Here is a 15,415-nt window from a genome sequence, read left to right as displayed (position 1 = left end):
ATAATACTGGCCTATTACCTGACACATCAACTAACCTATTACTTGGCGGGCATTAGCCATCTGAGACCCCACCCCTCAGACCACTCCAACTTAATAAATGTGGGAAAACTCGGGTAGAGGGGGCTCAGAATTTGGTGGCGAGACCCCTCTGAGCCCACCGGCGAATAAACCTTGATTGTCCGACTCTCCGTGTGCGGCTCGGTTTGTCCTCAGGACCACCGGCTGTAACACTTGCTGTAACATTGTCACTCAATAGCACAAATTATATTCTGTAGCAGGGAAATTTTTGGATGAATCGATTAAGTGCCTGCAAAAAGCCGCCACTTACTGCAAATCTACGGCTGGAAACCCGAAAGCCTGACGGTAAAAGGAGCCCGACGCTAGGCGGCGCTCAGCATCCCCAACCGCCACCGTCGCCAACGTCTGGGCCTCCCTGGTTTGCGCCCGAGCGCGTCCCCAGTTCTTACTGGCTGCGCGGCCAACGTGCGCGCATGCGTCCTCGCCCGGGGACACTTTTTCTTGAGGAACCCGGAGGCGAGCACTAGAGGGCGGGAGAGCGTTGAGCCGGCTGGGGCTTCCGGCGGCAGCTAGCCGTGATTGGGGGAGCCTAGGAGACGGGGCGGGGCACCGGGGAATTCGAATGGGAGAGGCGGGCCAAAGGGAGGACTGGAATAGACGCGGGGGCCTAGGCGCAGCCGAGGCGACGCGAGATGGCGGCCGCGGCGACCTCAGGTACGCGAGCCCGGCCTGGCCGAGGCAGAGCACCAGTGGTCTGGAGCCTTGTGGAGTAATGCGTCGGAGTCTGATCTGGGCTCCGTGGGTCGTCCGGGAGAGGCCAGAATGGCGCGGGGGCGGGGAGAAGGGGAGTGTGGGGGGCCGCAAGCTCGCCAGCCCGCCTCGCTTCCCTGTTTCCTCCTCACTGCTAGGGTCCGTACACCAGGGCCTCCGGGCCCAAGCATTTGGTTTGAGTCCGGCGTACTTTTCCTTTGAGAGCTTCAGTTTCTTTGTCTGTAAAATAGGGGCAGTGACCCCATCTCTGGATAATTTGAGAAAGCAAAAGAAAAGTGGCTAACGCTCTAACTGTAAGGACAAAAAGCAAGGAGATGGGTGCATGTTTTAGGGGAAGGGTTTTGGGTATGACGTGGTGTTTGGGCGCGGAGAGGACCCTGAGAGATGCAGGAGGGCAGGCTGAGATTCAGACCGGGCTGCAGCTGGGCGTGAGTTGACAGCATAAGATGTGCAGAGATCACAGAAAAGATAAATAAGGGACTGTTTCCTCTCCAGCCGTGGAAGTGAATGGTATTTTGGGGTTGGAACGGCTGTCAGGACACTCGAAATCTTGTATTTGTTTACATGTGCCTCTCCTCCTGCAGACTGACTTTTGCTCAGTGATTTGAGCCCCTTAATGTTTGTTAGGCCCTGTGGGGAAACAGATATTTAGGAGAATGCCTAACATTTCTTGAGCCTTTGCCAAGCACAGTTGTAAGCATTTTATGGTGATGAACCATTTAATAGCCACACAATGCTATGAAGTAGTTACTACTATAGTCTTTGTTTTACACATGAGGAAGCTGAGGCACAGATGGGTTAAATAGTTTGCTTGAAGTTAACACAACTAATACATATTGGGGCCTGAACTCACTCTTAGGCAGTCTGATTCTAGACTCTGCTCATGATGCCCGAGTACTTTGTATTCCTGCTGTGCACAACCTCCCCTCCCCCTTCCAAAACCCACTGTGTCTGGAACATAGTAGACATCATAAAAATGCTTGAGTGGGCCGGGCACGGAGGCTCATGCCTGTAATCCTAGCACCCTGGGAGGCTGAGGCAGGAGGATCGCTCAAGGTCAGGAGTTCAAGACCAGCCTGAGCAAGAGTGAGATCCCGTCCCTACTAAAAATAGAAAAAAAATAGCTGGACAATTAAAAATATATAGAAAAAATTAGCTGGGCATGGTGGCGCATGCCTATAGTCCCAGCTACCCAGGAGGCTGAGGCAGTAGGATTGCTTAAGCCCAGGAGTTTGAGGTTGCTGTGAGCTAGGCTGACGCCATGGCACTCTAGCCTGGGCAACAGAGTGAGGCTCTGTCTCAAAAAAAAAAAAAAAAAAATGCTTGAGTGAATATTGCCCCTTCTCTAGAGGAGCTTATAGTCTGTTTCAATAGATTGTCACATAAACAGATGTAATGTAATGAAACACAATGGGAGATAAGTATAAAGTGCTATAGAGTGTGTGAAATCTGAATTAAACCCTTGGCTATTCTGGGAGTTCTTCATTAAAGGAGTGATGTTTGAGGTGGGTTTCAAAGGTTAGATAGAAGTTTGCCAGGCTTTGGCTGGGAAGAAAAGAACAGCGTTTTCTTATTTATAATGTAAAGAGAGGTCAAGATGCTCTCTTGGCTTAATTTCTTCATCAATAAAAGGGAGAAGAGCTAAGCTGAATGAAATTTGGGAACTGTGGGCGAGGGGAAATTTAGAAGTACTAGCCTCGCCCAACTCCAGGGTTGTTTTTGCATTGAAAGAGATAGGTACTGTAAGCAGTTATGTATGCGTGCCTCCCTTCCCTCCCCTGGACTGGAGCTCTGGAGCAGGAATGGCAGTGAGCCACTTTTATGATGAAAATGGGAAATGAACAAGTCAATGATTATGTTAGTTCATTCAGCCAATCTTAATTTGTTCAGCAAATACTCCCTTAGGGCCTACTCTATGCCAGGCATTGGGGATAGAAAGGTGAGCCAGGGGAAAGCTTGTTCTCACGGAGTTAAGTCAGCTGGAGAAGACTACAGACATGCAATCACAGTAGGGTGTGATGAGTGCTTGGATGGAGGAGCTAAAGAGAGCTGTGGGTGCACCTGATAAAGCCTTAGCGGGAGTAGGGTAGTAATGCCTACAAGGTAAGGTGATTTTTTTCTTAAGGGGAATTAAGATTTAATTGTTCACCTCAACTGTGGGGTGGGGGGTTGGGGGCGGTGCAGTGGTGAAGAAGATATTACAGGGAGAGAGAACAGCCTGTCCAGAGGCTCAGAGTTGTGAGAGAACTGCATTGTTTTGTAAAAACTGAAGGATATTCATTATGGCCGAGAACTTTCAATGCAAAGAAGGAAGTGGGGAGAGAATGACTGGAGGGGAGTGAGGCTGGAGGCAGGGACACAGGCTGTTGAGATGATGATGATGATCTTGGACCAAGGTAGTGCAGTGGCTACAGTGGGTATGGAGAGAAGTGGACTCGTTCAAGAGATATTTTAAAAGACATTTAATAGAACTGATAGATGTTAACGATTAACTGATGTGAGAGGTAAGAGAGAAGGTGGAATTAACGACTCCCACCTTTGGGGTTGATGCCATTCATTTACATGAGCAAAGGGGGAGGATGAGGTTGCAGAGAGAAGGGGAAGGGTTCAGTTTAGGACAGGTGGAGTCTGAGGTACCTGAGAACCTTTTAAGAGATGTCAGGGCAGCTGCTCTTAGTGTGGATTTGCATTTCAGGAGAGAGCTCTGGTGTGGAGCTGTGGAATAGGAGTCATCAGCTTTAAGATGGTGATTGAAGCCACAAGGGTAGGTGACCCTGCCCGAGAAATAAATCTGAGTGTTCTCAACTGGGGGCAGTTTTGTTCCCCCATTGGACACTGGCGATGTCTGGAGACTGATTTTGGTTGTTACAACTTGGGGAGTGGGTGTGGGTGATGCTACTGGCATCTAGTAGGTATGTGCTAACAGCGTAAAGGCACAGGACAGCCCCACAACAAAGAATTATCCAGCCCAAAATGTCAATTGGGCTCCAGCTGAGAAACCCTGGTCTAGAGAAGGATAGAAGGAGCCTAGGAAAAACATTTAAGACTCGCAGAACCAAGGAGTGAACAGAGAACCGGTAAGACAACCAGGAAAGTAAATGGCATGGAAAAGTGTGTCTACCAAGAGTCTTGAATACTGCTGGTTAGTCAAATAGGGTTGAGACTGAGTGTGCTTTTTGGACCTGGCAATATTGGTGACCTAGCGGAATAGTGAGGGCAGAAACAAGCTGCAAGGGTTGAGGAGTGGGTAGCAAGAGAAAGGGTATAATAAAAATAGCTAACATTGAGCACTTGCTGCCAGGCATGGTGCTAAACATTGTATGTACATTAGGCTGGGCGCGGTGGCTCACGCCTGTAATCCTAGCACTCTGGGAGGCCGAGGCGGGTGGATCGCTCACTCGAGGTCAGAAGTTCGAGACCAGCCTGAGCAAGAGCCAGACCCCGTCTCTACTAAAAATAGACAGAAATTATCTGGCCAACTAAAATATATATAGAAAAAATTAGCCGGGCATGGTGGCACATGCCTGTAGTCCCAGTTACTCAGGAGGCTGAGGCAGTAGGATCACTTGAGCCCAGGAGTTTGAGGTTGCTGTGAGCTAGGCTGACGCCATGACACTCACTCTAGCCCGGGCAACAGAGTGAGACTCTGTCTCAAAAAAAAAAAAAAAAAAGTAAACATCGTATGTACATTATTACTTTGAATCCTCACATTCTTGTGAAGATAGATACTGTTATTTTTATAAAGAGAAGCTTGAGAGTCCACTGAGGCTTAGGGTGGTTAAATAACCTTCCCAGGGTTACAACTAGTCAGTGGAACTTGTCTCTGACTCCAGGTCCCATGAGGATACAAAGGTGAAAGGGCTAAGGAGGCCTGGGGATTCACATAGAGGACTTCATTTGAAGCTCTGTCACTAAGCAGCTGTTGACCATGGTCAAGCCAGCTAATCCCTCTATACTGAGGTTTCCTCATCTGAAAAGGGGGGGGGGGTGAATATAAAACACTGAGCTTTTACCAAATACTGTTCTAAGCTCTTTTACCTGAATTACCTTCATTACTCCCCTAACAACCGAACAAGTAGGTATTTTTTATTTATTCCCATTTTACAGTTAAGGAAAGTGAGGCACAGGGATGGAAAATCATCTCCCCAGCTTATTTATATTTTTCTTTATTTCAAAATATTAAGGGAGTACAAACGTGTACTGCTTAAGTCAAGGTTTTTGGTATGCCCATCACCAGAACAGTGTTCATTATACCCAAAAGGTAAGTTTTTAGCCCTCAACACCCTTCCACTCTTCCTGCTTCTTGGTTTCCAATGTCCTTCATATCTCTTTGTGCACATGTATACCCATTATTTAGCTTCCACTTATTAGTGAGAACATACGGTATTTGGTTTTCCATTCCTGAGATACTTAAGATAATGGTCTCCAGTTCCATCCAAGCTGCTGCAAATGACATTGTTTCGTTCCTTTTTATAGTTGAGTGGTACTCCATGGTTTGTGTATATATACACACCACATTTTCTTTACTCATGAATTAATGGGCATTTAGGTTGATTCCACATCTTTGTAATTATGGTTTGTGCTGCGGCAAACATTCGAGCACAGGTATCTTTTTTATAACTTCTTTTCCTTTGGGTAGATACCCAGCAATGAGATTGGTGGACCGAATGGTAGGTCTACATTTATTTCTTTGAGGAATCTCCATACTGTTTCCCATAGAGATTGTACTAATTTGCAGTACCACCAATAGTGTTCCTGTCTTTCTGCATCCATGCCAGCACATATTTTTTGACCTTTTAATAATGGCATTCTGATAGGGGTAAGGTGGTAGGTATCTCATTGTAGTTTTAATTTGCATTTCCCTGATGATTGGTGATGTTGAGCATTTGTTCATATGTTGGCCATTTGTCTGTCGTCTTCTGAAAAACTTCTGTTCATGTCTTTTGCCCCCCAGGTTATTTAATTAGTTGTAACTGGCAGAGCTGGGATTTGAACCCAGGCCATTTTATTTTATCTTGCGTAGTGAAACTACCTACTATGTCACTATGCTGGCATTTGACCTGTTACTTTTTTTAATCCTCATAAAGCCCTTTCAAGACCGGAAACCAAGGCACATGGATGTTAAGTCATTTGCCCAAGGCCACAAGCTAATAAATGCCAGAGCTAGAATTTAAATCCAGTTCTGTCTGACGAGAATCTACACCATTCCTCATCACAGACTTCCCCTACCTCTTCCTCTTGTATTAATCACTGAGATTCCTTAAGTGCTTCTATATCTGCTATCTTTCTCTGTTCTCCAAAAAAAAAAAAAAGAAAGAAAAAACCTGTAAAAGCGAGGCAGAGAAAGCTCCTGCACACATTTTTCACATATCAGTGAACCTCTCTGCACCTCAGTTTTCTATCTGCACACGTGTATCTGCGGGTTTTTACCTGCTTGCTCCTGACTTTCAGGATTGCCAGGAGGACCAAATGAGAACTAGATGTCCAAGTGCTTTGTAAACCAGCAAGTGAAAAATGGTGTTACTAGCCCCACTTATCAGATGACGGAAGAGAGGCTCAGTTTTTGAAATAGGCCATCTGCTTATGAGCATGCCTTACTTACCTGTAACATTCTTTCCAGGGGAAATCCATCTGCATTTTTGTCTTGCTGTTTCTGTGTTGGCAGCATATACCAATCAGCCTTTTGTCTTCTGTGAGGCCTATGGCTCCCAGCAACCAGCTGCTGCCACCACCAAGGAGGAGCCAAGAGTTTTCCCAATTGATACGCAATAGGGAGGCAATATGGCATCATCATTAAAACCAAATTTTTGGAAGGGAAGAGATATAGGTTTGAATTCTGCTATTAGCTGAGGGCTAAACAGTATGCTATCCTCCTCATAAGACTTTTTTTGTTCATTTAGTCCTCAAAAAGGCTTTTTAAAGTTTTATCTTCATTGTATTTTCTGATAATAAAAATAATTCATACTTTTTTCCAAATGACTTAGGTTTAATCATCAGAAGCAAACTAAGTGGAAAACTTACAAGAAAAGAATTACACATCAGTGCTTTTTGCAGACTGACTTGGGACAGAAGGGGCTTGAGGCTACTCCTCAGCCTGATCCCTTCCAAACAAAGACGTCATGGTGTTGTTATTTTGTAAAAATGCAAATATTACAGCATTGCAGAACTGGATAACATAGAAAATAAAGTCACATAATCCCCCATCAAGAGAAAACCATCATTAACAGTTGGTGGGGGGAATAGGTACATACATCTAAATATGTATTATAAATCCCAGGTAAGAAATAAGAGGCACAGAAGTCAGGCAGTTCATTGTCTGGTTTTAGATGGAGTCAAATATCAACTCTTTTAATCCTAGAACAACCCTGTGAGGTGCTGGTCTACTTAAACCTTGGCAATTCGAAACCTGTTCCAGCAGCAGCAGGAGCACGAGGGAGCTTGTTAGAAATGCAAAATCTCAGGTATCTCCCCAGGGACTGAAGCTGAATCTGCATTTTAACAAAATTTTTCAGGTTATTTGTGTATACACCGCAGTCTGAGAAGCCTGCTCTACATGCCACTGAACCTACTTGTGGAGCAGAGAAAGAACTGGGGCCATGCTTGAGGGTGGCCACAGGACAAACAGGGTGGAAAGAACGTCCCTGAAGTGAGCTGTGACTTCTGGCCCTTCCAGCAAAGTTGGTCTCCACTTCCTCTGCCACTGTACTTCATTCCTAAAAGTTATCTTGTCTCCAGGAGCTGGTCGCTGTCGGCTAAGCAAGGTGGGGGCTGGAAGGCGCCCACCTCCAGCTCGAGTAAGGGTGGCTGTGCGACTGCGGCCATTTGTGGATGGAACAGCCGGACCAAGTGATCCCCCCTGTGTACGGGGCATGGACAGCTGCTCTCTAGAGATTGCCAACTGGAGGAACCACCAGGAGACTCTCAAATACCAGTAAGGTTCAGGCCACTCTTCTCTCATGTCATCACCTCTCTCTCCTAGGCCTGCTCACATTGTCACTTCCCCAGAGAGTTTCTCAGACCTGCCTCTCCAGGATCCTTGCTCTCTTCTCAGCACCACTTTGTTCCCCACACTGTCATTTGTTCATTCAGGAAATGTTCATGGGTGCCCACTGTGACAGGTCCTTTCCAGGATACTGTAGGGAAAGACTGGAGTCTGAATCAGACACACATTACTGCTCACAATCTTGTGGGGGAAATAGGCCCAAAGGGAGGAAGAAGTGGCAAAGGTGAGCAGGGGATCTCCAGGTAGGGTCTGGGCGGGGGGTGGCCATGTGGGAAGGGTTAGAGGAACATAGACCAGCCACCCAACCCAAGCGGCAGTTGGGTAGTGTCAGAAGACCACCAAGATTTGGGGACAGAACGCACAAGGACAGCTGCTTTAAAATCCCATTGAGAATTTAAAGTTCAAACTCTCTAGCCTGTTATTCTAGGCCAAGGGGTGGCAAACCAGAGACTACAGGTCAACTCTGACTAGGAGTCTTTTAGAATTAATAAATAAAGTTTTATCATTTATTCATATGTTGTCTATAACTGCTTTCTAATTGCAGTGGCAGAGCTGAGTAGTTGTAAAAAGGAAGCATATGACCCACAAAACCTAGAATGTTTAATATCTCGCTTTTTACAAAAAAAGTTTGCTGATTCCCAATCCAGGCCCTTGACAATTTGGCTTCAGTTTCTTTCCAGCCTCATCCCCTTCAACATGTACTAAACTCTCAGGTGTGGCCTAAGCCATAGCTTCTCCCTCAGAGTGCAGGGAATGGGCTACAGGTATGTTGCATCTACTCCAGTCCTAAGCAGCATCCTCTGTTTTCCCCATTATGGTGTATAAATACAATGTTCTGTACATGTTGCCGTGTGAAAAAGATTGGGAAGCCCTGCTCTTTCACATCTTGTCTTTTCTGTGTGCTATTCTTGATACTTAGAATTTCTTTCTTTCCCTTCTTTCTGTCCTCCTTGAGCAGAATCAGTTATTCCTTCTAGTGTGTTCTCATCTTTGTTTCCTAAATCACAGCAAAGTATGGGTAATTAACCCACCAGATCGCAAACCTCCCAAGACCGGGGACATCAGATTCATCTTCGTATTCCTACCACCAACACAGAGAGTAGGACAGAGTAGGTGTTCAGTGGATGCTTTTTAAGATCTTTGTGCAAGAAAAGGGATAGGGACTTTCTTTTAAATCCAAGGTCTAGATGGAAATCCCTGCGCCTCCCCCCCAACACATACATGCAAATTCCCTCCTTTCTTCCTGCCTATAGGTTTGATGCCTTCTATGGGGAGAGGAGCACTCAGCAGGACATCTATGCAGGTTCAGTGCAGCCCACCCTAAGGCACTTGCTAGAAGGACAGAATGCCAGTGTGCTTGCCTATGGGCCCACAGGAGCAGGTGAGGGAGCCAGGTAGGGAAGAGCTATGGGTCAGAAAAGGCTAGAAATGGAGAGGAAACTCTCAAAGCTTTCTCTACTCTTTCCCCAGGGAAGACCCACACAATGCTGGGAAGCCCAGAGCAACCTGGAGTGATTCCGCGGGCTCTCATGGACCTCCTACAGCTCACAAGGGAGGAGGGAGCTGAGGGCCGGCCATGGGCCCTCTCTGTTACTATGTCCTACTTGGAGATCTACCAGGAAAAGGTAAGGCCCCATTCTCGTTGGGAGGGAAGAAACAAAGGGTCTAAGTAAGACCTAGATCTAGAACATAAAGCTCTGCCCTAGCGAGGAGGACCTGGAAAGACAGAGGTTGGGGTAGCAGATGGTACAACTCAGAATCCAGCAGAGAAAAGCAGACTGATCCCCCAAGGAAGCAAGCAGCCTATGTATGGAGAATTGGCCTTACCTCTCCCTGCTCTAACAGGTATTAGACCTCTTAGACCCTGCATCAGGAGACCTGGTGATCCGAGAAGACTGTCGGGGAAACATCCTGATACCTGGCCTCACACAGAAGCCCATAACTAGCTTCGCTGATTTTGAGCGGCACTTCCTACCAGCCAGTCGAAACCGGACTGTAGGAGCCACGCGGCTCAACCAGCGCTCTTCTCGCAGTCATGCTGTGCTCCTGGTCAAGGTGAGGCCCACTGACAGGGTGAGGACCTGGGAAACCCCTGGAGCCTAAGCTGACTCAGCCTGGGACTTCTGTTCTTACCCCCAGGTGGACCAGCGGGAACGTTTGGCCCCATTTCGCCAGCGGGAGGGGAAACTCTACCTGATTGACTTGGCTGGTTCAGAGGACAACCGGCGCACAGGCAACAAGGGCCTCCGGCTGAAAGAGAGTGGAGCCATCAACACCTCCCTCTTTGTACTGGGCAAGGTGGTAGATGCGCTGAACCAGGGCCTCCCTCGTGTGCCCTACCGGGACAGCAAGCTCACTCGCCTATTGCAGGTCAGGGCAAAAGAAGCTGGAGAAGGAGGCTCTCAGGCTGGTTGGGGAATAGCAGTCAAGGAACAGGAAGGCTGGGCTTCTCACTCATCCACTCTGCCTGACCCCCATCCCTCAGGACTCTCTGGGTGGCTCAGCCCACAGCATCCTCATTGCCAACATTGCCCCTGAGAGACGCTTCTACCTAGATACAGTCTCTGCACTCAACTTTGCTGCCAGGTCCAAAGAGGTGATCAACCGGCCTTTTACCAATGAGAGCCTACAGCTTCACGGTGAGGACTGGGGGAGGCAGGCGTGGAAAGGCTGGGTCTGGAAATTAGGGAGTTTGCTGAAGCCACCAAGCATATGCACAGAGGCTGACCACCTCCCATCCCTCTCCACTCACCTCCAATCTTCTTCTAGTCTTGGCACCTGTTAAGCTGTCTCAGAAAGAACTACTAGGCCCATCAGAGGCAAAGAGAGCTCGAGGCCCTGAGGAAGAGGAGATTGGGAGCCCTGAGCCCACAGCAGCCCCAGCCTCTGCCTCCCAGAAACTCAGGTGAGCAGTGGGGCCTTCCTGTTGTGTCTGGCTTAGCTGTGCAGTTGCAGTAGGGTTAGCCTGTCAGATCCTTGAGCAGGGACCGCTGTGAACTTGCTCCTTTCCCAGTGAATTCACCCAAAATCCTACTCTGTTGAATTCACTGAAGTGCTAAGATCAATCTATCCTCAGTGCTGCTGCCTTGGGGACCTAAGGAGCCTTGGCTCCTAGCCGACCCCTCCCTTTCCATTTTCCAATCCCTTTAAGTCATCAGCAAACCCGCAAATGTTGGGGCAGTTATTTCAAGGATGAGCAAGGAGTAATCTGGATCAGATCTTTCAGGTCCAGAGGATGAGAGCAAAGCAAAGGAGACGTGGAAGAGACGAAGAGAGACGTCTCACTGAGACTTCTCCATCTGTGTCAGGGCCCAGCCTCTCTGTGACTCTCCAAGGAGCTGGTTGCTGTCCTAATTTTGCCCTGCTTCTACCCTCAATCCAGAAAAAGCCTCTAAACCAAGTCCCTTGTGTGTGTACCTCCTGCCCCAACTCTGATGGCCCCACCTCATGGCCCAATATATACTAATCCTCAGGTCGCCTCTGTTCGGCGGACTTACTTTCTGTGTCTGGGCACTTGACTCCCCTCCACTCCTCAACTCCAAGGAGCCAGCTGCAGTTTTAACTTTGCCCTGTTCCTACCCGCTGGACCTAACAAAACCTCTAAACTGTATAGATCCTAAAACTACTAAACAGAGGTGATCTGAGGAGGCCAAGGACTAGTATACACTCTGCCCCAGGGGACTAGTGTTGAGGAAGATGCCACACACAAAAAGATGCTTGCTCACTCGTGACCCCATCTGTGTCTTGTCTTTCCCAAGCTGTCTGTCAGCAGTCCCCTCCTATGTGCACAAACTCAGAGAAACTTAACACAGGCAAGCTCTCTGCCAAATAGCACTCTGAGTAAGGGGAAGCCTGGAGCTGGAGCTTCACCAGACCTAGACAGACCCTGTCATTGCGGGGCTCACTTCAGGAGAGGAAGTAAGGTGAAAACACCAGTATATGATGCCAGGTAGATAGGACCCAGCATAAGGGAGAGAGTAGCTGCTTGTTCTGTGAGCCAAGTGGGAAGAAATGATTTCTAGTCCACATATTTTCTGATCCTGCTCTTTAAGGCAGTTGTACATAAAGAACAGGACAGTTCCTGTCCTCCAAGAGCTAGTTCCCAGTGGAGGAAAGAAGGTGCACAATCAAGCTAGGCATCATGGGAAAGATAATTGAGATCAGATGCAAGGAGGTGAGGGGGAAAATATTCTAGGTGAAAGGAATGAATGTTAGACATTACCATGCTCAGATTAAGTCAGGACTGTGCTTGAACAAGCCTTTCCTACTGCCTGCAAGATAAGGGCTTGGAAGGCTTGGCAGTTGAGGTCTTCAGTGGCTTTCAAATCCCTGCTGAAGAAGACTTCTGTGAAGCTTTCCCCAACTGCTCCTCCAAATGGATAGGCACTCAGCCCTTGCTGTCACCTTATCATGGTCTCTTACTTTCCTTATTAGACAGTGAATGGTTCCACGGCAGGGCAATGTCTTAAATCCCTGATACCTGGCACTCAGGTGTTCATTAAATGCTTGTTCTCATCTGATTTTCTGGCATCCCTGAGAGATTACTTCACCTGATGAAGACACTGCACCCAGAGAGGCTAAATGACTTACTTGTTTAGGGTTGCCTAACAAGTTAACATCGGGGTTCTAGAACCATAGGATATACCAAGTTAAGGCATGATGAGGGGAATCCTGTTGTACAGAATGTGATGAGGAGGTAGGTGGGGAGTAACCTCTTTGTCTGCTCAGTCCCCTGCAGAAACTAAGCAGCATGGGCCCAGCCATGCTGGAGCGCCTCCTAAACTTGGACCGTCTGCTGGGCTCCCAAGGGAGCCAGGGGGCCCCTCTGCTGAGTACCCCAAGGCGAGAGCGGATGGTGCTCATGAAGACAGTGGAGGAGAAGGACTTGGAGATTGAGGTTAAGTGTTGGTTGTGGGGGAGGAGTGGGAGGTGGTAGCTGGCTTTGAGAAGCAATCCTAGGATCCTCAGACAGGGAAAGACACTCAAAGGCTGTGTCCATAGTTGGGTTCAGTTTTCACCCAACTTTGGAAGTTCCCCAGCTTCTGCTTCAATGTCCTTAACATAGCTAAACTTAGAAAAATAATTGAGATCAGATGTGTGGAGGTGAGAAGGAAAATGTCTCAAGTAAAAGGAATAAATGTTAAACATTGCATTTCCTAAAACCCAGCCCACATAAAGTGAGGATTCTGCTTGAACAGTCTTTCCCTTCAGTATTTCCAAAGAAGCTTGTTCCACCTCTGGGCAATCCCCCAATCATTAGAAAGCCCTTAATTACACTGGGCCCTAACTGTCTCCCGGGAGCTTCTCCCATTGGTCCTAGCCCTGCATACTCACCCTGCTAATCTACTGTCTTTCAAGCTGCCCTGGAGTTGGGTCTGGGTCACAACTCTCCCTGATCCTTTCCAACAGAGGCTTAAGATGAAACAAAAAGAACTGGAGGCCAAGGTGCTGGCCCAGGAAGTTGTGGACCCAAAGGAGAAAGAGAATTGCTCTCCCACAATCCTCCGACCCCTTTCCCATCGCACGGTTACAGCGGCAAAGCCCCTGAAAAAGGCTGTGGTGATGCCCCTACAACTGAGTGAGTTTGGCTTCAGAGGCCAGGAGGGCCCAGATAACTGAGTTCCCACAAGGGAGGAAGTGTTAGCAGCTGTCCTCATCTCACTTGTGTTCTCCCACCATATGCCAGTCCCAGGGAGGGTGGGGAGGATCTGAAGCAGCGTTGGGTGCTCTGCCCTCGGCTTTTAGTACAATGGTGTAGACAGACAAGTACGTGATTGATTATAGTGCAAAACCAACTGAGGTTACTCTCAAATATAGGTATAAGAAAAGGCATGTGGAAACACAACAAAAGGTTAACTCAGGGTGCAGGGGAGCTGGGGAATCAGAAAGGGGAGAACCAAGTGGCTACAAGGGAGGGTGAAAAGTGGCCTCTGTCCTGACTCCAATTCTCAATTCCTACTTTTTCAGTTCAGGAGCAGGCAGCATCCCCAAATACTGAGATTCATATTCTGAAGAATAAAGGCCGGAAGAGAAAGGTGAGAGTAGCTGGAGGCTTAGGCTACACCTAGCACAAGTCTTTCAAACTTGCTCACCCCCTGCATGCAGTGATGGTACCTGCATTTAGGGTAAAAGGATGACAAGGATGTTCCCAGCAAAGTGGGTGTCCACTACCTGTTACTTTCCTTTCTTCCTGATGGCTCCTGCGCTCAGTAGCTACTTATTAGGTAGTGTGTAGCCTGGCTCCTGCCCTCCACAAACTTAAGAGAGAAAACTTATGGAAATACGACTGAAGCACACAGGAATCTCTCTCTCTGTCTCTCTCTCTCTCACACACACACACCCCTGCTGAAAACGAACTACCCAAAAACGGAGGGGTGGAGGGAAGGGGGGTCATTCATTGCCAGCAGTGAAGGAAAGCTTATTCTTTCCTTTTTAGAGATGAGGTACCAGATTTAAAAGTGTCCTTTGTGCTTTACACTTATTTAATGATCTTCACAGTAACTCTATGAGAAAGGAACTAGTATTACCATTAGGTACTACTAACTCTCACAAGTTGCATATAATGAGCGTTTAGCCCAGAGGGAAGGATTTTTGGGAGGGTACTTGATAGGAAACAGGCTGGAGCGGGCAGGGAGGTAGCTGGTGCTAGGTTCCTAGTCTTGGCAGAGGAGTCCAAAGCACTTTGCTGCTGTTTCTGTCACTTACCTTCCCTTGCCTCATAGCTGGAGTCCCCGGATGCCTCAGAGCCTGAGGTGAGGGCTGAGGACTGCTGGGAGCTACAGATCAGCCCGGAGCTACTGGCCCATGGGCGCCAAAAGATACTGGATCTGCTAAATGAAGGCTCAGCCCGGGATCTGCGCAGCCTACAACGCATTGGCCCGAAGAAGGCCCAGCTCATTGTGGGCTGGAGGGAGCTCCATGGCCCCTTCAGCCAGGTAACAGGGAAGGGCAGCCATGGAGTGGGGCTGGGGAGACCTGGCACTCCCTAAACGCCCTTTCCCCATTGCTGCTGTTCTGCCAGGTGGAGGACCTGGAACTCGTGGAGGGCATAACCAGGAAACAGATGGAGTCATTCCTGAAGGTAAAGGTCCTGGCTGTGCCGTGCCCCTTCCCTGTCTGGCCTGTGCCTAGCTCTAACGTTGCTTTCCCCTTCCCTTCTGTGTTGCAGGCGAACATCCTGGGTCTCGCCGCTGGCCAGCGCTGTGGCCCCTCCTGACTGCCATCTCCTGCATTTTGTTTTTTTCTTGATCCTTGTATAACCGCATATTGTGTTGTAAATAGAGTTTTTGCTCCGGTGCTGCAGTCTGGTTTTTGGGACGGCGGGGCGGGGCCGCGGTATAATTGCCCTGGGGGCGGGCCACGAGCCCCGCCAGCCAACCTCTTTGGGCGCCATTTTGGGGAGACCATGAACCAGCGCAGGATTGTAAATAAACTGCTGGATTGGGGAGGGGAAAGGACGGTGGCCGAAAGGAAGCAAAAAGCTCAAACCCAAGCCCGAGAACGACGACCGTTAGGCGGGCGCGCGCTCAGGGATTAGCCCCGCCCCGTCCGTACCCCCGCGCGCGCTCTCCTATTCTCCCGCTCAGCAACGACAGCGGTATTGTGCGCGTGCGCGCGAAATAA

The 15,415-nt window shown here is 48.4% G+C and overlaps 1 protein-coding gene across 2 annotated transcripts; it reads left to right on the top strand.

Moving 5' to 3' along the window:
• Nucleotides 1-663: 663 nt before the first annotated feature.
• Nucleotides 664-15,089, top strand: KIF22 (kinesin family member 22). 2 transcript variants are annotated; one of them, XM_069485821.1, is made up of 15 exons: nt 664-732; nt 2,680-2,728; nt 7,525-7,720; nt 9,046-9,173; nt 9,263-9,417; nt 9,638-9,847; nt 9,932-10,162; nt 10,278-10,431; nt 10,562-10,697; nt 12,521-12,689; nt 13,202-13,370; nt 13,760-13,827; nt 14,515-14,727; nt 14,814-14,873; nt 14,961-15,089. In XM_069485821.1, the coding sequence occupies exons 3-15, from the start codon at nt 7,659-7,661 to the stop codon at nt 15,006-15,008; spliced, it is 1,803 nt and encodes a 600-aa protein (XP_069341922.1). In that variant the 5' UTR covers nt 664-732; nt 2,680-2,728; nt 7,525-7,658; the 3' UTR covers nt 15,009-15,089. The 2 variants fall into 2 exon arrangements, with proteins under 2 accessions (XP_069341922.1, XP_069341923.1); XM_069485822.1 differs by lacking the exon at nt 2,680-2,728 and having other exon boundaries at nt 687-732.
• The last annotated feature ends 326 nt before the right edge of the window (nt 15,090-15,415 follow it).

This window comes from Eulemur rufifrons, chromosome 14, assembly GCF_041146395.1.
Source record: "Eulemur rufifrons isolate Redbay chromosome 14, OSU_ERuf_1, whole genome shotgun sequence".
NCBI lineage: Eukaryota > Metazoa > Chordata > Mammalia > Primates > Lemuridae > Eulemur > Eulemur rufifrons.
The sequence above is the reverse complement of the archived record's forward strand: the minus strand, read 5'-3'. Positions and strand labels throughout refer to the sequence as shown.

Coding starts and splice junctions, on each gene's coding strand:
- KIF22 (XM_069485822.1), top strand. CDS start 711: ATGGCGGCCGCGGCGACCTCAG. Junction 7,721..9,045: donor CAGGAGACTCTCAAATACCA/GTAAGGTTCAGG, acceptor TCCTGCCTATAG/GTTTGATGCCTTCTATGGGG. Junction 14,728..14,813: donor TCCATGGCCCCTTCAGCCAG/GTAACAGGGAAG, acceptor CTGTTCTGCCAG/GTGGAGGACCTGGAACTCGT.